Raw genomic sequence first — 21448 nt, forward strand, 5'->3', positions numbered from 1 at the left:
AGTTTTTTTTCCTCTGGTAGCACAAGTAACATGCTGGTAGAACTTAACTTAAATCCATTTTACCTTTCCTGCATTAAAGACTGGGAACCAATAAATCTCACTCGGAGGCTGTGTGTGGATGTGTGTGTGGGTGTTTGAGTGAGAAAGACGGAGGCAACCAGTAAAAGCACAACTACATTCATTATCGACGCATTGTGCCAACACCAAAGATCCATTCCAGACTCTGACGTCAGGAGGACTTTGAGAGTTCGGTGTTAGCCAGACTACCTCTTCCCTGAATAAGAGGTTATACAGATGTTCTCTCTTGCTCTCTGTCTATAGGTAACAGGGAGGTGCCTCAGTATGCGGGGGTCAACCTCCTTGTTGAGGGCTCTCAGATCAAATGGCCCGCCGTCATCCTAAAAAAACATCAAATTCCCCGGAGCCTCGAACCAGACGGCATCACCAAAGCAAGGACAACGAGGCTGTGGCAGAGAAACCCAAGCCGGCCTCTTCTAAGAGGTGGCTGAAGGCTGTGGTACGACACCTCACCTCTGTCATCAGAGTCCAGCCCCTACTGTCTCTTGAGAAGCTCCTGGCCGCGGAGTCCTGGAGGTTGCAGCGCCTGAGCCTTGTCAACTCCCTCCATCTGCCACCCAGTCCCATATCATGGACTGCTGGTGGAGACCCTAGGTTATAAGGCCCCAGGGTTATAAGCCCCCCGCTGCCCCTGATAGTTAGGTCATTAACCTTCAAGACCCAGACAAGGAGCCCCCTGCCCTGCGTGTGCCCACTCCTCTGGTACCCCATGCTGGGATCAGGTTCCAGAACATCTCCAGGCACCAGAACCTCACCCATAGGGACCATATGTGTATGGAGGGGAACTTACAAGAGCTCCTGACAGAGGGGGGTATTGGACCTCTGCTGCCTAATGTTTTAAGCAGTTTTTTGCACTCAGCCATTGTAGGCCTACCTCATTATAATAAAGTCAGTATTGAATCCACTTAGCTAGCTTGTTTAGCATTTCTGTATAATACTGTCATTTAGATAACAGTGCATGCTGCTACAGTGTAGCCTTTGTCCAACTTGTTGGCGCTGCTGCTTGTGTGAACCGTGGGAAGCGCTGACGTCACAGTTCTATACAGGACTTCGCGGGCGTCCACGTAGTAGAACGTGCGCGCAGCTGATCTTTCTTTATTTGCCAGGAAAAGATGGCAGCGTCCGTGTGCCGAGTCGGGAGCACGGTGGGTCGAGCCCTAGCCAAAGCACGTAGCGTAAGTATTCAGGAACATCTTGGCATTTGAGGGGTCTGTAAGGAAAATAACGTTGTTGGTTGGTATCTGCCTTTCCTTCACCAGAGCGAAAAAAAGTAAGCCCCTGTGTAGGCTGTAGCAGAGGTATATCTCTGGCTGTAGCTCGTTAGCTAGCTATCTTGGCTGTGTAACCAGACAAAGTGATAGCTAGCCGGTAAGCATTATATTGGAGTTAGCGCAAGGTCAACTGGCAGGAAAGGCGCAACACATCACTGTAGATTACGTAATATGAGTGGAAATGTTGACATCATGTTAGTTTAACCTATACCTGCGTTTATTCGATTTTAAGAACTAACCCAAGGTCATTTTGACCATCTTCCACGTTGTCCTTAGCTATTCGCCCAATCGTTAACCAGTTAGCTAGCAGATGTTGGTTACCTCTTGTCCAGCTAAATGATGACAGTATACTTTAGTAGTCGACCAGTTGCGTTGCTGACTGGTAATCACATTCCACTGGCCATATGTTAAGTTGAACTCGCTAGAAAGTCATTATATGATCTTAGCTAACTATGAAGTTTATTTTCACTTCAAACTGTAGTGGGCTGCTATGCTAGCTAACCGGTGAAGTGTTTTCTTGACGGACCCTCACTGAAGATAAAAAAAATAGCCCCTCACTGTCACCTCCAACGTATTAGCTAGCAAAGGTCGACAGGCTGTACGAGTAAATTGGTGGCTATCACTTATTGTGGGATCAAGTCTGCAGATCACCCCACAAGCGCTTTATCTCTTGTCCATTTAACCTTTTTATTGGCCACGATGACATTGAGTTGGTAAAAAAAATCATATTTTGCTGTCTAAATCCCATTGCTACAAATGATTTCAGCAATTTCATATGTTATCCGTACACCAGCTGTAGTCTTTATCAACACAACCAAATGAATGTACTATTTGCTGAAGAATCTCTTCACAGCTGACTATCCTCTCCCTCTAGCCCATCCTGCTGTCTCTACGGCATGGCCAGGCGACGGTGACCTACGCCCAGAGCCTTCTAGGAGCTCCGGAGACCCGTCTCACTACCCTGGACAATGGCCTGAGGATCGCATCTGAGGAGACTGGACACGGCACATGCACTGTAAGGACCTCTGCTGTGTCACTGATTATACAATCGAAGTACTGTTCATGATGGTTTAGGGAAACATTGCGTAATACAGTCACATTTCAGATGAACCTGACTGTCTATTTGTTTGCGCAGCATAGTATAAGTTCCACCTGTACTCTCTCTCAGGTTGGGTTGTGGATCAGCTGTGGAAGTCGCTACGAGACTGAGAAGAACAATGGAGCTGGGTTCTTCCTGGAGCATATGGCTTTCAAGGTACATAACAGCTGTGACATCTGTGAAATCTACCTTGAGTCTCATAAGGGACCAGACTGGCCCAAAAGCATTTGACACTTTTCTGTTCTCCCCTTTTCCCTTGGTTTCTTTTCCCCAGGGGACAAAGAAGCACCCCCAGATGGCCCTGGAGCAGCAGGTGGAGTCCATGGGTGCTCACCTGAGTGCATACACTTCCCGGGAGCACACTGCCTACTACATGAAGACCCTGTCCAAGGACCTGCCCAAAGGTGAGCCAACCAGACACAATGAGACAGGAATAAGGAATGGAGACTGTTTATAAGATGTGATAATTCAGTGGTGTATGTGGGGTTCTTATAAACCCCACGTCATAGAGATTGAGTGAGTGTGTTTGTGTATATACAGTGCATTTGGAAAGTATTCAGACCCCATCACCTTTTACACATTGTTACATTACAGCCTTATTCTAAAGCTGATCATTGTTTTTTCCCCTCATCAGATCTACAAACAATAACCCATAATGACAAAGCAAAAACTTTTTTAGACAATTACATAAGTATTCAGACCCTTTACTCAGTACTTTGTTGGAGCACCTTGGGCAGCGATCCTCTCAAGCTCTGTCAGTTTGGATGGGAAGTATCACTGCTATTTTCAGGTCTCTCCAGAGATGTTCGATCGGGTTCAAGTCCAGGCTCTGGCTGGGCCACTCAAGGTCATTCAGAGACTTGTTCTGAAGCCACTCCTGCATTGTATTGACTGTGTGCTTAGTGTCGTTGTCCTTTTGGAAGGTGAACCTTTGCACCAGTCTGAGGTCCTGAGCGCTCTGGAGCAGGTTTTCATCAAGGATCTCTCTACTTTGCTCCGTTCCTCTTTACCTTGACCCTGACTAGTCTCCTAGTCCCTGCCGCTGAAAAACATCCCCACAGCAAAATGCTGCCACCACCATGCTTTACCGTAGGGATGGTGCCAGGTTTCCTCCAGATGTGACGCTTGGCATTCAGGCCAAAGAGTTCAATATTGGTTTAATCAGACCAGAGGATCTTGTTTCTTATGGTCTGAGAGTCCTTTAGGTGCCCTTTGGCAAACTCCAAGCGGGCTGTCATGTGCCTTTTACTGAGGAGTGGCTTCCGTCTGGCCACTCTACCATAAAGTCCTGATTGGTGGAGTGCTGCAGAGATGTTGTCAATCTGGAAGGTTCTCCAATCTCCACAGAGGAACTCTGGAGTTCTGTCAGTGACCATTTGGTTCTTGGTCACCTCCTTGACCAAGGCCCTTGTATTCTTGGGGACCTTGAACGCTGCAGAAATGTGTTTGTACCCTTTCCCAGATCTGTGCCTCGACACAATCCTGTCTCGGAGCTCTACGGACAATTCCTTTGACCTCATGGCTTGGTTTTTGCTCTGACATGCACTGTCAACTGTGGGACCTTTATATAGACAGGCGTGTACCTTTCCAAATCATGTGCAATCAATTGAATTTACCACAGGTGGACTCCAATCAAGTTGTAGCAACATCAAGGATGATCAATGGAAACATGAGGCACCTGAGCTCAATTTCGAGTCTCATAGCAAAGGGTCTGAATACTTTTTGAAAAACCTGTTCTTGCTTGGTCTTTATTGGGTATTGTGTGTAGATTGAGGTAAACATTCTAAAATTGATAAAATGACATAAGACTAATGTAACAAAATGTGGAAAACATGAAGGGGGTCTGGATACTTTCCAAATCCACTGTACCGTAATTTCCGGACTATTGAGCGCACCTGAATATAAGCCGCACCCACTGAATTTAAAAAAATATATTATTTTGAACATAAATAAGCCGCACATGTGTATAAGCCGCCAGTGCCTACCGGTACATTGAAACAAATTAACTTTACACAGGCTTTAATGAAACACGGCTTGTAACAAAAATAAATAGGCTTTAACGAAACACGGCTTTAACAAAAATAAATAGGCTTTAACGAAACACGGCTTTACAAAATAAATAGGCTTTAACGAAACACGGCTTGTAACAAAAATAAATAGGCTTTAACGAAACACGGCTTGTAACAAAAAAATAAAAAATTAGCAGTAAACCGTAGCCTACCAAGAAAGTCATTGGTCACTATCTTCCTCCTCCTGTGCACTGAAACCACTGAAGTCATCTCCTTCGGTGTCGGAGTTGAATAGCCTCAGAATTGCTTCATCCGATATTGGATCGTTTTCATTGTCGCTCTCGTCACTGTTTGACCTTAACACGTTCGGCAATTTCATTGGTCTAATGAAAGCTTCATGCCGCCAAAAAACTGAGCACGTCACAGAATGTGTTTTTTTGGCCCCAAAAAATTGAAAGCGGGAAAAATCCATATATTAGCCGCGTCATTGTTTAAGCCGCGAGGTTCAAAGCGTGGGAAAAAAGTTGCGGCTTATAGTCCGGAATATACGGTAGTTGTAAATCACCTGTTGCCTTTTGGCCAATTATACTGAACAAAAATAAACACAACATGCAACAATTAACAATTTTACTTAGTTACACTTCGTAAGGAAATCAGTCAATTGAAATGAATGAATTAGGCCCTCATCTATGGATTTCACATGACTCTGCAGGGGCGCAGCCATTTGAGGGCATAGTCCTACGACTTGGCAGCCAGGCCCATCCACTAGAGCCAGGCCCAGCCAATCAGAATGAGTTTCTCCACAAAAGGGCTTTATTAAACAAATACTCATCACCCCTCCCGCCCCCCTCAGATGATCCCACAGGTGATGTAGCTGGATGTGGTGGTCCTGGTCTGTGGTTGTGAGGCCGGTTGGACTCCCTGCCAAGTTCTTTAAAACTACTTTGGAGGCACTTTATGGTAGTGAGATTAACATGAAATTAACTGACATTCCTGCAGTCAGCATGCCAGTTGCACCCTCCCTCAACTTGAGACACCTATGTCATTGTGTTGTGACATCTGCACATTTTAGAGAGGCCTTTTAATTGTCCCCAGTACAAGGTGCACCAGTCTAATGATCATGCTGTTTAATCCGCTTCTTGATATGCCACACCTGCCAGGTGGATGGGTTACATTGGCAAAGGAGAAATTCTCACTATTAGGGATGTAAACAAATTTGTGCATATAGAACATTTCTGAGATCTATTATTTCAGCTCATGAAACATGGGACCAACACTTTACATGTTGTTTATATTTTTGTTCAGTGTAGTTATTGTCGTGGATATATGTGTGTGTGTGTGTGTGTGTGTACTGAATCAGTACTCTATTCCCAGCGGTGGCGCTGTTATCCGAGGTGCTGCAGAGCAATGCCCTGAGCGAGGCTGACATTGAGCAGCAGAGGAGTGTAGTGCTGAAAGAGCTGGAGGAGGTGGAGGGCAGTCTGCAGGACGTGTGTCTGGACCTGCTGCACGCTACAGCTTTCCAGGGCACCCCCTTAGGACACAGTGTTCTGGGGCCATCGCAAAACGCCAGGTACACACACTTAGCCTACCAGGGAATCTTATTGGGTGAGAGCATGCTAGGGCCAAGCCAAAACACTAGGGAAAGTCCCACATACCCGTTACAGCATCCTGTTACATTTCACAGCACTCCGAGTTAGTTTAGATCTGTCTCTTCCCTTCAGGACTTTGAGTCGACAAGATCTGGTAGATTTCATCAGGAGCCACTACAAGGCCCCCCGCATGGTGCTGGCAGCTGCTGGAGGTATGTCTCCCATACTGCCATGTTAAGGCTGTGTAGAGAGGTATAATATGCAAATACAAACCGGCCCTGATTGATTTTGTGTGTGTGTGTGTGTGTGTGTAATGTCGTCCTTGTTTGTAATGGCTCACTGCCTGTCTCCTGTGTAGGTGTGACTCACGAGGAGCTGGTTGGGTTGGCCAAGCAGCACTTCAGTGGCGTTTCCTTTGAATACGAGGATGATGCTGTGCCTGTTCTGTCCCCCTGCCGCTTCTCTGGCAGCGAGGTGAGGAACGCTCCGGTCTCTCTGTCTGAATTAACAGATGTCTGAACAAGGGCGCACGTATCCCATCAGGTTTTATTTTTTGTGATTACAATCTTGTCTCGTCGCTGGAACTCCCCAATGGGCGAGAGGGAGGCGAAGGTTGAGTCATGTGTCCTCTAATACGACCCGCCATACCGCGCTTCTTGACGCTCGCTTCACCCAGAAGCATGCTGCGTCAATGTGACAGAGGAAACACCATTTCGCTGATAATTGAAGTCCGCCTGCAGGCGCCCGGCCCGCCACAAGGAGTCGACTAGAGCGTGATGAGCCAAGTAAAGCCCTCCCCCGGCCAAACCCTCCCCTAACCCGGACGACGCTGGGACAATTGTGGGGGTCACGGCCGGTATTGGGATGGAACCCCAGGTTGTAGTGATGCAGTGCCTTAGACGGCTGCGCCACTCGAGAGGCCCGGAGCTTTTCTTTGTTCTATTTAGAATGTTCATATTGTTAACCCTTCGTTGTCTCCCTCTTTGTAGATCCGCATGCGTGATGACGATATGCCCCTGGCACACATTGCCATCGCTGTGGAGGGTGCCAGTGCCGCCAGCCCAGACATAGTGCCTCTCATGGTGGCTAACGCCATCATTGGCAGCTATGACATCACTTTCGGTGGTGGAAAGCACCTGAGCAGCCGCCTGGCTCGTCTAGCCTCAGAGGAGAGTCTGTGCCACAGCTTCCAGGCCTTCCACTCCTCCTACAGCGACACTGGTCTGCTGGGCATCTACTTTGTCACCGACAAACACCACATCGATGACATGATGCACTGGTCACAGAACGCATGGTTAGTTGGGATTTACAATACGTACACTCGAGCTACACATGGATGCAGTCCTGGTCGAACACTTGTCCTCAGCCTGTGTACTTCTACCTATTCAATTTGATGGTATTGACCCTCCTTTTTCCTTTCTCTCCCTGAAGGATGAACTTGTGCACCACAGTGACAGAGAGTGACATTGCCAGAGCCAATAATGCCCTCAAGGCCAGCCTGGTGGGACAGCTCAACGGTAAGATCTTTACCTCATGTAGCCCATAAGAAGCGTAAATGGCCATTTCAGAAACGTTCTCATCTCCAGCATCACCCCAACATCAACATGTAAAATGTATTGAAAGAGGAAGATGTGTGTTTCCAATGACATCGGTATGCATCATGTGATTTTAACCATTTGTGAGTCGGTGTTGCCTACTAATTGGTTGATTTCATTGGAAACACTCATCTTCCTCTTACTACAAAACATAGAAATGTGCTGTTTTTTCCCATGTTAATGTTGGGGTTGTACTGGAGATGACATGGTGAACTAGTACTCCTTGGTCCCCACTAACACTGCCTTACTGCTGTCCTGTAGGAACGACACCGATATGTGACGACATCGGCAGGCATGTCCTGAACTACGGCCGCCGTATCCCTCTGGCCGAGTGGGACGCCCGCATCAACGTGAGTGCATCCCCCTTCTCTGCACCACACATACGGCTGTTACACCCTCCTACCACCTAGAGGGTGCTATTTCTGCTCTTTCTCCCCCCGACCCCCACATTCACCCACATTCTTCCTACCACCTCTGTCCCTGTCTCCCCCTCAGGCTGTGACGCCCAAGATGGTGCGTGACGTCTGCTCCAAATACATCTATGACAAGTGTCCCGCCGTGTCTGCTGTTGGTAAGTTACCACTAGGGATGTTGACTTAAATCGGTTAGCTGCCGAAAAATACATTTGACTGGTCATGCTTATCGGTCTCTAGGTTTTGTTTATTTTGATCTTATCACATGCGCACAGCATACAGAGCCTAGTTTGAGAAACGGAATAGACTAGCACCTGTCAGACAGCACAAGAACAGCTCCTCAAAAAGCCGGTACAGGAGTGAAACGTGCTTTCGTAAGCCCGGTCTTTGCGCAACAAATAACTATTCTAAATGCAATCGAGTGTAACTGTTGATGGCCATGATTTTAAAGAGCTACTTTATTTCTCCATCTCAACACATAAAGCGCACCTCCCATTCGCGTGCGTAGAGCATAGGCTATCAGCGCGTCACACGCCACTTTGCAATGTGACCTTGAGGCAGTAGAATTGTTTGAAACCTGAACGTTTTACTTTAGTTCATAGAGCAATTCTTACCTTGCTTCAAAGTAGCCAAAATCCAGCCATAGAAAAGTGGAGGCAATTATTTTATAAAGACTTCCTCTTGACATTAACCAGCAATTCTCTCCTGTTCTATTGGTTTTCATATCAACTTTCTTTTATTGTCCAGAAGCACAATCCTTGTCATATTAACTAACAACCCCATCCTAGTCATTAACAACCCCATCCTAGTCATTAACAACCCCATCCTAGTCATTAACAACCCCATCCTAGTCATTAACAACCCCATCCTAGTCATTAACAACCCCATCCTAGTCATTAACAACCCCATCCTAGTCATTAACAACCCCATCCTAGTCATTAACAACCCCATCCTAGTCATTAACAACCCCATCCTAGTCATTAACAACCCCATCCTAACAACCCATTGTAGTTGTTGCTATTAGAATCCCTCTGTTTCTGAGATTTCTGATATGGAATTGCTCACATTAGGTTACATTTTTATTTAACCTTTATTTTAACTAAGCAAGTCAGTTAAAAACGTTCTTATTTTCTAATGACGGCCTACCCCGGCCAAACGTTCCCCTAACCCGGATGACGCCGGGCCAATTGTGTGCCGCCCTATCAGACTCCCAATCATGGCCGGTTGTGATACAGCCCGGGATCGAATCGGGGCCTGTAGTGACGTCTGCTAACACTGAGATGCAGTGCCTTAGACCGCTGCACTACTCGGGAGCCTTGGGTGCGCTGTTCAGAACAGTGTTTGCCCGCTATTGCATTTTGGCAAATGTTAAATTGGCTGCTTCATTACAGGAGGTGGATGTTAAATAATAGGCTATAGTCTTTTGATTAAAACAATTAAGCTCTTAATGAAAAATGTCACTTCCTTGTATGCATGCATAGTTTGTTGGTCACAATTTTACCTTGGAAAAAAATTCAGTTTGACTGGTTAATGGTCGGTAATTCGGCAGAAAAATTGACAGAAATTTGCATCCCTAGTTACCACACATCAGTATTCCTTCCAAGCAGCCTTTGCACCTTTATCCTCTTGTCTTGGATAGTCTGGAAGTCCATACTCTATCCTCTCATCTGTCTTTCTCTCTGTTGTACAGGCCCCATTGAGCAGCTGCCTGACTACAACAGGATGCGCAGTGCCATGTACTGGCTCCGCTTCTAAGATCCCCCATAGTGTTGCTACGCTCCTCCACTTCCATACTCCTCCCATCACTGCAAGAGTAAAGAACCGAGGACTGCCTCAGCTCATTAGCACAGACCGGTATGGGCTCGGGGCCTTCTCTCCATCTCTCCTCTCACTACGTCAGTTCTAGTTGGTTATGAGGGAGAGAACCATGGTGTTGAGGGTGTGCATAAGTTGAGTGTTCCATTTCCTTGTATTTGTCACTGATGATCTTGAGGAAGATTGTTAGTATCACGGAGTCTTTTCAGGCACCTGGTACTGTTCTGGGGAACAGAGGGGGACACCTGGACACATCCAGTGATGCATATACTGTACAACCAGTTGTGGAGGAGTATTTATGAATTGAGGTAATGTTTTGTTTCTGTCCTATTGTACATAACTCATTCTGACATTGAAATAAAACATTTTAAAACATGTTTGAGTCATTGTCACACAGAATTAGATTAGTAAGTATTAACATGTTATGATCTATCCTTGTTTTTCTATCAAATGGCATAATTCCAGTATTTAGTTAGTCCTTGTTCCACTTCAGCCACAATATTTGGTTAAAACTCATGTTCCTCTGACTTGAACTGCAGGGACCACTTCTACCCACTAGAGGGACAAGATGACTCCAGTATGAACTGATACTCTCAATGGTATGAACATGCTTTATTGACAAAGGAGGAGATTACCAGTCATGAAATGACATGTCTTCCAATATAAAGTAGATCAAATTGAAATATATAGCCCTTACATCAACTGATATCTCAAAGTGCTGTACAGAAACCCAGCCTAAAACCCCAAACAGCAAGCAATACAGATGCAGAAGCACGGTGGCTAGGAAAAACTCCCTAGGAAGGCCAAAACCTAGGAAGAAACCTAGAGGAACCAGGCAGGCTATGAGGGGTGGCCAGTCTCTTCTGGCTGTGCCGGGTGGAGATTATAACAGCACATGGGCTAGATGTTCAAATGTTCATAGATGACCAGCATGGTCAAATAATAATCAGTAGTTGTCGAGGGTGCAACAAGTCAGCACCTCAAGAGTAAATGTTAGTTGGCTTTTCATAGCCGATCATTCAGAGTATCTCTACCGCTCCTGCTGTCTCTAGAGAGTTGAAAACAGCAGGTCTGGGACAGGTAGTACGTCCGGTGAATAGGTCAGGGTTCCGTAGCCGCAGGCAGAACAATTGAAACTGGAGCAGCAGCACGGCCAGGTGGACACCAAGGAGTCATGTCAGGGAGTCATGTCAGGTAGTCCTGAGGCATGGGCTCAGGTCCTCCGAAAGAGAGAATTAGAGAGAGCATACTTAAATTCACACAGGACACCGGATAAGACAGGAGAAATACTCCAGAAATAACAGACTGACCCTAGCCCCCCGACACAAACTACTGCAGCATAAATACTGGAGGCTGAGACAGGAGACACTGTGGCCCCATCCGACGATACCCCCGGACAATTTTAAAGATTTTACTGAGTTACAGTTCATAAGGAAACCAGTCAATTAAAATAAATTCATTAGGCCCTAATCTATGGATTTCACATGACTGGGAATACAGATATGCATCGGTTGGTCACAGATGTCTTACAAAAAGGTAGGTGCATGGATTAAAAAAAAATAGTATCTGGTGTGACCACCATTTGCCTCATGCAGCGTGAAATCTCCTTTACATAGAGTTGATCAGGCTGTAGATTGTGTCCTGTGCAATGTTGTCCCACTCCTTCAATGGCTGTGCGAAGTTGCTGAATATTGGCGGGAATTGGAACACGCTGTAGTACACGTCAATCCAGAGCATCCCAAACATGCTCAACGGGTGACATGTCTGAGTATGCAGGCCATGGAAGAAGTGGGAAATGTTCAACTTGCAGGAATTGTGTATAGATCCTTGTGACATGTGGCCGTGCATTATTATGCTGAAACGTGGGGGATGGCGACAGATTAATGGGCCGGCCTCAGGATCTCATGGTATCTCTGTACATTCAAAAATGCCATCGATAAAATTAAATTGTGTTTGTTGTCCGTAGCTTATGCCTGCCCATACCATAACACCACTGCCACCATGTGGCACTCTGATCACAATGTTGACATCAGCAAACAGCTCGCCCATACAACGCCATACACATCTGCCATCTGCCTGGTACAGTTGAACCCGGGATTCATCCGTGAAGAGCACACGTCTCCAGCATGCCAGTGGCCATCGAAGGTGAGCATTTGCCCACTGAAGTCGGTTACGACGCCAAACTGCAGTCAGGTTAGGACGCTGGTGAAGACGACGAGCACGCAGATGAGCTTCCCTGAGATGGTTTCTAACAGTTTGTGTAGAAATTCTTTGGTTGTGCAAACCCACAGTTTCATCAGCTGTCCGGGTGGCTGGTCTCAGACAATCCCACAGGTGAAGAAGCCGGATGTGGAGGTCCTGGGCTGGCGTGGTTACACCTGGTCTGCTGTTGTGGGGCCGGTTGGACGTACTGCCAAATTCTCTAAAACGATATTGGAGGTGGCTTATGTTTAAGAAATTCACAAATTCTCTGGCAACAGCTTTTGTGGACATTCCTGCAGTTAACATGCCAATTGCACACTCCCTCAAAACTTGAGACATCTGTGGCATTATGTTGTATGACAAAACTGCTTATTTTAGAGTGACCTTTCATTGTCCCCTGCACAAGGTGCACCTCTGTAATGATAATGCTGTTTAAATCAGCTTATTGATATTCTACACCTGTCAGATGAGCAATTATCACTAACAGGGATGCAAAGAAATTTTGGCAACTGTATTTTGTGAAATAAGCTTTTTGTGCATATGGAATATTTCTGGAATCTTTTATTTCAGCTCATGAAACCAACACTTTACATGTTGTGTTTATATTTTTGTTCAGTATGTATGTATGTATGTATGTATGTATGTATGTATGTATGTATACATACACAACTCCCAAACTCCATCAGCTTGGGCAGGATCAGATAGATGGAGACATGTCAGGAGAGGTCACTGTAGTACAACTGCTTTACAGGGGACAGGAATTCTCATTACACATCAGTGAAAGACTGACTCACTAACAAATGTTTGGTCCAGATGTTATTTTATGATGATACCAGAGTTGACTATGCCTTATGTACCCTGATGCAGTACAATTATTATTTATTTTTTTACTGACGGCACAAACACGCTCCCTTAACCGCATCGCCTCTTCCTTTATTTGTGCTTCAACTCCCCCCCCTCTAAATGTACCTCCCTTATCCCCCTTTCCTTTAAACATACCAATAATAATAATAATAATAATAATATTATTATTTGACCATTTACCTGTTCTCAAGATAGTAGATTTACTATCTGCCTCAATTGCGTACTGCAGTTTTGCGGTCTAAACAAGGGCAGGGAAACGGCTAACTTCCTACAATTAGACACATTTTTCCGGAGGGGAAGGAGAAAAATATGCAGTTTTATAGCTAATCTCAATGCTATTCTACACATTTTGCCATTAGGCTGAGAAGAAATGTTGCTGTTTTAAAGCAAATTGTCTGCAATTCTACACATACACATACACAATCCATGTCTCAATTGTCTCAAGGTATAAAAATCCTTCCTTAACCTGTCTCCTCTTTATCTGAACTGATTGAAGTGGATTTAAGGGGGCGGAATCATAGCTTTCACCTGGATTCAACTGGAGCCTGTGCCCCCCCACACCCCACTTGCGGGGGCGTGTGGTACATCACTGATCTGCCTGTTCTCACTGTACAGACATGACTGGCTGTATGGCTAAACCAAACCTGAACCCTTACCGCAACGCAACCTAATGCCTGAAAAAAAACGATATCAACATGTAATCTGTGAATATGTTCTTCCAATCAGTCATCTCCAGGAACAGAACACAGAAATAAATTAATTGTGGACAAATGGCAGAGAGACAGCTCATTGGTGTTATCTTGTTTGGCATATGAATAAAGCCTATTTAAAGAACCAATGTCATACCCCTAGCTTTGTGTAAGGACACAACTCTGCTACTGTATGGACTGTGTGACATCATCTCACATCCTTATGAGGGCGGCAGGTAGCCAGTGGTGTATTTTTACATAAGTCATTTTTTGGGGTATCTGTACTTTTAAAAATATTTTTACAACTTTTACTTCACTACATTCCTGAAGAAAATAATGTACTTTTTACTCCATACATTTTCCCTAAGACCGAAAAGTACTCAGTACATTTTGAATGCTTAGCAGGATAGGAAAATGGTCCAATTCACACAATTATCAAGAGAACATCCCTGGTCATCCCATGTGCCCCTGGCTATTCACACACACACACACACACACACACAAGAAAATTGTGCCATCTGGTTTGCTTAATATAAGGACTTAAAAATGATTCATACTTTTACTTTTGACACTTAAGTATATTTTAGCAATTACATTTACTTTTGATACTTAAGTATATTTAAAACCAAATAGTTTTAGACTTTTACTCAACGTAGGGTTGCCGGTTCGAATGGTAAAAATTGGTCAGGAAGTGAGCTTGCAACCAGAGGGTTGCTGATATCAAATCCTAAATGCCATTGCCTGCCGTTGTGCCCTTGAGCAAAGCAACCCCCAAAACAACTGCTCCACGGGACCCCAGTGCGGCAGTCCCCTGCTCCAACCTGTATGCGTGTCTTTCAGAGGAGTTGGGACAAAGCGGAAGTCAAACTTCGGTTAGACCTTGTGTACGATTGATGATTAAAGTGATCTTCATCATCATCTGTGCTCCATCTATGATTCTGGGTCTGCTGGGGAGACTGGGTATTCCTTCAGCCGTTCAAGACGTCTCTATTTCAAGCTGTTCCTTTCTGTAGCTACCGAGAGGATAGCTTATGTATCGTCCCCCACTAACCTGACTATGCTGAATGACGCGTACATGACCCCCAACTCTGTGTTTACATACAGGGTCACTGACTAAAAGGGGCCTTCTCTCTGTGGCCCTCAGGGTCCAGTCCCTTGTCTCAGGCTGTGTAAGTAAGACCATGGTTATCATTAGTCAGATGAGGATAATGTCTTGATGGGCTAGATGTGACACAGGAAACGAAAGAGGCTTGTCTTCCTTTTTCCTCCTTTTGAGGTAGGCAGCCCCATCCAATACATTTTAAGAAAGTTGAAGCTCATTTACTGCATTTCTATACAATTGAAAAACTCAGAAATGTTATTTGGAGAAGAGCAGAAACAAGCAAAAATGAGCCCAGCCATTATCAATCTACAAACACAAAGCCTATTAGCTATACAATTAGCCACTACACTTTAACTCCAGGATTAAAAACTATAATTTAGTACACAAAGGGATCTCTTAGCAGAAGCAGTATTTTATTAATAAAAGGTAAAGAAATACATTTGATTTACAGATTTTTTGGGGGGCCAGTTTTACAGCAAATTTCCTGTAATTTAACACATTTTGCCATGGTTTGGGGAAACTTTTTTTTTTAAAGTTTTAAAGCAAAATTCTTGCAATTCTACACATTTTGCCATGTTAATATGATATCTGAGTGAGAATGACTTACAAAGTCAATGGTGTTCCCATGGAGGCCAGGACCCCTGGGCATGTGCCCTGCATGCCCATTTGGTAATTTGGCCATGATTACTACAAGTTCAGATTGCTGGCTAGACTAACTAAACCAATTTACCAATCTAAAAAATGTAACTGACACGGGCTAATTGTGTGACTTATAACAAGAGGAAAACTGCTGATGCACAACCAAGTTTATACATTGCACCTGGTGTATTCTACCATTCTAACTCTCAACAGTAAGTTAAGACCAGACAGTTCCAAAACATTCTATTTATTTTTTTAAGATTACTGAGGACTGGACATCGGTGTCCTGTAACTACGGCCCAAGCTAGCCTTAATGGTGCAGTTCAAGACAATGATAAATGGGTCAACGCGTACTGAACACACACCCAAGACATACAGTCACATCCAAAATTGTTGGCACGCTTGATAAAGATGAACAAAAAATGACACTATAAAATAAATAAATAAATAAATAAATAATACAAAAACTGAGATACATGGAGTATAGAAAACATTAAGAACACTTTCCATGACAGACTGAATCCAGGTGAAAGCTGGTTAAATCCAGTTGAAATCCACTTCAAATCAGTGTAGATGAAGGGGATGAGACAGGTTAAAGAAGGATTTGAGACAATTGAGACATGAATTGTGTATATGTGCCATTCAGAGGGTGAATGGGAAAGACAAATAATGTAAGTGCCTTTGAATGGGGTATGGTAGTAGGTGGCAGGCGCACCGGTTTGTGTCAAGAACTGCAATGCTGCTGGGCTCATTCTCAACAGTTTACCGTGTGTATCAAGAATGATCCACCACTCAAAGGACATCCAGTCAACTTGACACAACTGTGAGAAGCATTGGAGTCAACATGGGCCAGCATCCCTGTGGAAAGCTTTCTTATGCAACTCAGTATTAGGAAGATGTTCCTAATGTTTTGTATGCACAGTGTATATCGTATGCTATATATATATATATATATATATATATATATATATATATATATATATATATATATATATATATATTTGTATGCTCAAAATAATGATATTCTTATATACTAATACAATTGCTGAGAGAAAAATATTTTGTTTAATAAGTAATAAAAAAAAGTCCAACTGATATTGGTCAACATTTTTGACATCCTAATTTTTATACTTTGAGCGAGGATAACAGCACTTAGACTATGTTTTATGATATTGGACAACACATTGGCAGGGATCACAGATAATTTCTCCATACAGAATCTTTCCAGATCCTTGATATCCTTCGGTCTGAGCATATGGACTGTCCTCTTATTAATTCAAACCACAGGTTTTCAAAGACTGGAGACTGAGATGGCCATTTTGTTGTCAATTAACCATTTCTTTGTGGATTTTGAGTGTGCTTCGGGTCATGGTCTTGCTGAAAGATCCCCTTGCGACCAGGTTTCAGCCTCCTGGCAGAGTCAACCAGGTTTTTGGCTAAAATGTGCTGGTACTAGGTAGAGTTCATGATGCCGTTGACCTTAACAAGGGCCGCAGGACCAGGGGAAGCAAAACAGCCCCATAACATCAAATATCCATGTTTTACAGTAGATACAGTAGGATGTTCTTTTCTGCATGCATCCTTCTTTCGACGCCAAACCCAACATTGATTTGCATGGCCAAAGACCACTTCTCATTTGACCATAGCAATGGTGCCAATGCTGTTTAGCAAAGTCCAGGCATTTAATTTGTTGGTTGCTCAATGAATACTTTTTTATGGCAACCCTTCCATTTTGCCAATTGGCATGGAGGTGGCATCTAATTGTAGATTTGGAGACTCAGGAATGTGACTGTAAGTTCTGTAATTCTCGGAGGCCCTTAGTCTTTTATTAACCCTTTGAAGCATCCTTCTCCCTGTTCCAGTGGTTTTAAACGTCTTAAATTGTTGCCCTAATAGTGGTATATAAGTTTTATTTAATCTTTTGTACCCTTTGTCTGAATTATGAATGTCAACAACCATTATCTCTTTTCATCTGTGAGTTCTTTGCCTTTTTCCATTGTGATGGATGACAAATGGATTTTACATGTGTGTTACCTCATTTTTATACCTCAGTGAAACAGGAACCATGAAAGTTCACAATACAGTTTCTTAAATTGAGATTAACTTAAAAAGTAGAAAATGAATGCAGATAAAATTGTGTTTGATTTCATTCATAAGAATTGTTACGTGTGCCATTCATTGACACCCATCTTTGGTGTTTTATTTTTAACATGTTAAACAAAAAGTATTTCTCTGAGACATTATTGTAGTATTAAATACTATTGCATAAAATATATCTATCTGTATAATTTATAGTCATTTTTGCTCACCTTTAACAAGGGCGCCAATTATTTTGGATGTGACTATACTGTATGTCATTGATCAGTTGATCTCATTGTTGGATTGATTAACTCAGTTACAGTGAAACCCTAGGTCGCATACACCCTCCAGTTTACTGTTGGCAGGATTGACAGAAGGAATCTGTCAGTAGAATGGCTTTGCGGTCACAGTACTCAAGGACACGATGATCTTGAGTGGCAAAGTGCTGTGACAGTCGAATGGCCCTCGATGTGAAGTCAATCTGATCTGAGTAGAAGAACTTTATCTTATTTTCAGAGTGGAAGTTTAAGTTTATCACATAGGTAAAACGTTAATCATGATAACTTCAAAATCAGAGATAGAGATCTGCATTCATCTTTCAGTGTTTGATTCTCTTTTCAAAGACCATAGTTAAAATCAAATTTATTTACAAAGCCCTTTATACACCAGCAAATGTCACAAAGTGGTCATACAGAAACCCAGCCTAAAATGCCAAAGAGCAAGCAATACAGATGTAGAACCACAGTGGCTAGGAAAAACTCCATAGAACGGCAGGAACCTAGGAAGAAACCTAGAGAGGAACCAGGCTCTGAGGGGTGGCCAGGCCTATTCTGGCTTTGCTGGGTGGAGAGAAACATACATGGCCATTAAAGAACAGATCGTTCTTCAAGATGTTCAAATGTTCATAGATGACCAGCAGAGTGAAATAATAAATCACAGAGGCTGTAGAGGATGCAACAGGTCAATATCAGTTGACCTTTCATAGCCAAGCATTCAGAGGTCGAGACAGCAGGTGCGGTAGAGAGGGAGAGAGTCAAAAAACAGCAGGTCCGGGACACGGTAGCATGTCCGGTGAACAGGTCAGGGTTCCATAGTGTTGTTACTTGATACCTGTGGACCCATTGTTTGAGGATGGTGAAATGTTGTATCATAAAGAAAAGACACTTGGTCAACTTCAGTGTACAAAGCATTTTTTTTTTGTCTGCATATGGTCTTTCTTTTGTCATACTGATAAAAAATATATATACACTGCTCAAAAAAATAAAGGGAACACTAAAATAACACATCCTAGATCTGAATGAATGAAATAATCTCATTAAATACTTTTTTCTTTACATAGTTGGATGTGCTGACAACAAAATCACACAAAAATAATCAATGGAAATCCAATTTATCAACCCATGGAGGTCTGGATTTGGAGACACACTCAAAATTAAAGTGGAAAACCACACTACAGGCTGATCCAACTTTGATGTAAAGTCCTTAAAACAAGTCAAAATGAGGCTCAGTAGTGTGTGTGGCCTCCACGTGCCTGTATGACCTCCCTACAACGCCTGAGCATGCTCCTGATGAGGTGGCGGATGGTCTCCTGAGGGATCTCCTCCCAGACCTGGACTAAAGCATCCGCCAACTCCTGGACAGTCTGTGGTGCAACGTGGCGTTGGTGGATGGAGCGAGACATGATGTCCCAGATGTGCTCAATTGGATTCAGGTCTGGGGAATGGGCGGGCCAGTCCATAGCATCAATGCCTTCCTCTTGCAGGAACTGCTGACACACTCCAGCCACATGAGGTCTAGAATTGTCTTGCATTAGGAGGAACCCAGGGCCAACCGCACCAGCATATGAGGGGTCTCACAAGGGGTCTGAGGATCTCATCTCGGTACCTAATGGCAGTCAGGCTACCTCTGGCGAGCACATGGAGGGCTGTGCGGCCCCCCAAAGAAATGCCACCCCACACCATGACTGACCCACCGCCAAACCGGTCATGCTGGAGGATGTTGCAGGCAGCAGAACGTTCTCCACGGCGTCTCCAGACTCTGTCACGTCTGTCACACGTGCTCAGTGTGAACCTGCTTTCATCTGTGAAGAGCACAGGGCGCCAGTGGCGAATTTGCCAATCTTGGTGTCCTCTGGCAAATGCCAAACGTCCTGCACGGTGTTGGGCTGTAAGCACAACCCCAACCTGTGGACGTCGGGCCCTCATACCACCCTCATGGAGTCTGTTTCTGACCGTTTGAACAGACACATGCACATTTGTGGCCTGCTAGAGGTCATTTTGCAGGGCTCTGGCAGTGCTTCTCCTGCTCTTCCTTGCACAAAGGCGGAGGTAGCGGTCCTGCTGCTGGGTTGTTTCCCTCCTACAGCCTCCTCCACGTCTCCTGATGTACTGGCCTGTCTCCTGGTAGCGCCTCCATGCTCTGGACACTACGCTGACAGACACAGCAAACCTTCTTGCCACAGCTCGCATTGATGTGCCATCCTGGATGAGCTGCACTACCTGAGCCACTTGTGTGGGTTGTAGACTCCGTCTCATGCTACCACTAGAGTGAAAGCACCGCCAGCATTCAAAAGTGACCAAAACATCAGCCAGGAAGCATAGGAACTGAGAAGTGGTCTGTGGTCACAGAAGTGTGATTGACTTGGAGTTACATTGTGTTGTTTAAGTGTTCCCTTTATTTTTTTGAGCAGTGTATAAATATATATGTGGGTGGTTAGAGCGTTGGACCAGTAACTGAAAGGTCGCTAGTTTGAATCCCTGAACAGACAAGGTGAAAAATCTGTCGATGTGCCATTGAGAAAGACCCTAATCGCTCCAGGGTCACCGTTGATGGCTGACCCAACTCGCCAAGGGTGTCTCAGGGGCAGTTGGGATATGCAAAAAACACATTTGTGTTCATAGTAGTTTTGACAGGACCAGAGAGAGTAACCCTAAAAATGAACACAAAAATGATTATGGTATTTTAACATCGTATAATACACACTTGTACATGTCTGAAATAGGACAAATATAAGCACCCACCAAATGATTACTAATTTAGCATCTCTGTCTAAAGCATGAGATAACATGTTTATTATCTTTGTGTGAGAGATAAATATACAGTATTTTTAGAGTAGTGGTGGGGGTGATATCCAATCAAGACGGAGCAAAAAAAATGCAATTACCATCACGTTATTGTTAGACTAAGAGGATGATATCAAACCGTGGCAGAAAAGGAAATGAGACGGGAGGGCAATGGACGGAGAGATGTACAAGATAAACAGAGAGTAGGGGGAAAGCTGGATGTGACGGTGCAGTGACACGTGGACGATAGAGAGGGAGGAAGATAGTCTTGGGTAACAAGAGAGAAGTCCAGTTGAAAATCTGTGCTTGCATTACAGTGGTTGCTCCTCTACTTTGCTGGGCAAAACTGACAGAGATACTGAGAGAACCAGAAGAGGACAGAGGGAAACAAAAAAAAACAATACTTTGCCACCACCCTGCATCTAAGAGGTGGCTTTCGGGGACCTTACTACTTCTAAGCCAGGACATTGTGTAAGTCCCTATTACTGATGCTTGCATTGTGTTTTATACTTTCCAAGGATGAACCACAACTTACACAGTAAATGTGATTGTAAAAATAATTCTAAGGAACCAGAATGACTTTAATTATCAATTGAACAGGTGTTGAATGGTCTGATGTACTCCAGAAATAGAGTTTGAAGACCAAAGCTACATTTCTTCACTAATTCAACCATGTTTGGAAGTTTATGCGTCCGTTAGGACCACTGATATGTAAATACATCCCAGTGGGTAACCATTATTTGTGATAACTACATAGCATGGAGAAAACATTCATGGTGTGCCTTACCATCATTACAAGGACCATGGTAAATTTAGAACAAATTAACAAATGCCTCAAAATTGTAGGACAATTCTCACTCTAAAGCATGAGATTGAGTTATTGACCGTCTTCCTTTCCACCTTTCCTACTTCAGATCAACTGTGCTTACCATGCGAGGC

The 21448-nt window shown here is 44.0% G+C and overlaps 1 protein-coding gene across 1 annotated transcript; it reads left to right on the forward strand.

The window, feature by feature from the left end:
• The first annotated feature begins 1010 nt into the window (after positions 1–1010).
• Positions 1011–10247, forward strand: LOC106582918 (cytochrome b-c1 complex subunit 1, mitochondrial). The gene is made up of 12 exons (XM_014166544.2): positions 1011–1253; positions 2224–2364; positions 2518–2604; positions 2723–2852; positions 5832–6030; positions 6182–6261; positions 6408–6523; positions 7039–7343; positions 7481–7566; positions 7906–7994; positions 8140–8215; positions 9748–10247. Exons 1-12 carry the CDS (start codon positions 1191–1193, stop codon positions 9810–9812), a joined length of 1437 nt encoding a protein of 478 aa, XP_014022019.1. The 5' UTR covers positions 1011–1190; the 3' UTR covers positions 9813–10247.
• Positions 10248–21448: the final 11201 nt, after the last annotated feature.

Source organism: Salmo salar, chromosome ssa22 (assembly GCF_905237065.1).
Source record: "Salmo salar chromosome ssa22, Ssal_v3.1, whole genome shotgun sequence".
In the NCBI taxonomy this organism is placed as follows: domain Eukaryota; kingdom Metazoa; phylum Chordata; class Actinopteri; order Salmoniformes; family Salmonidae; genus Salmo; species Salmo salar.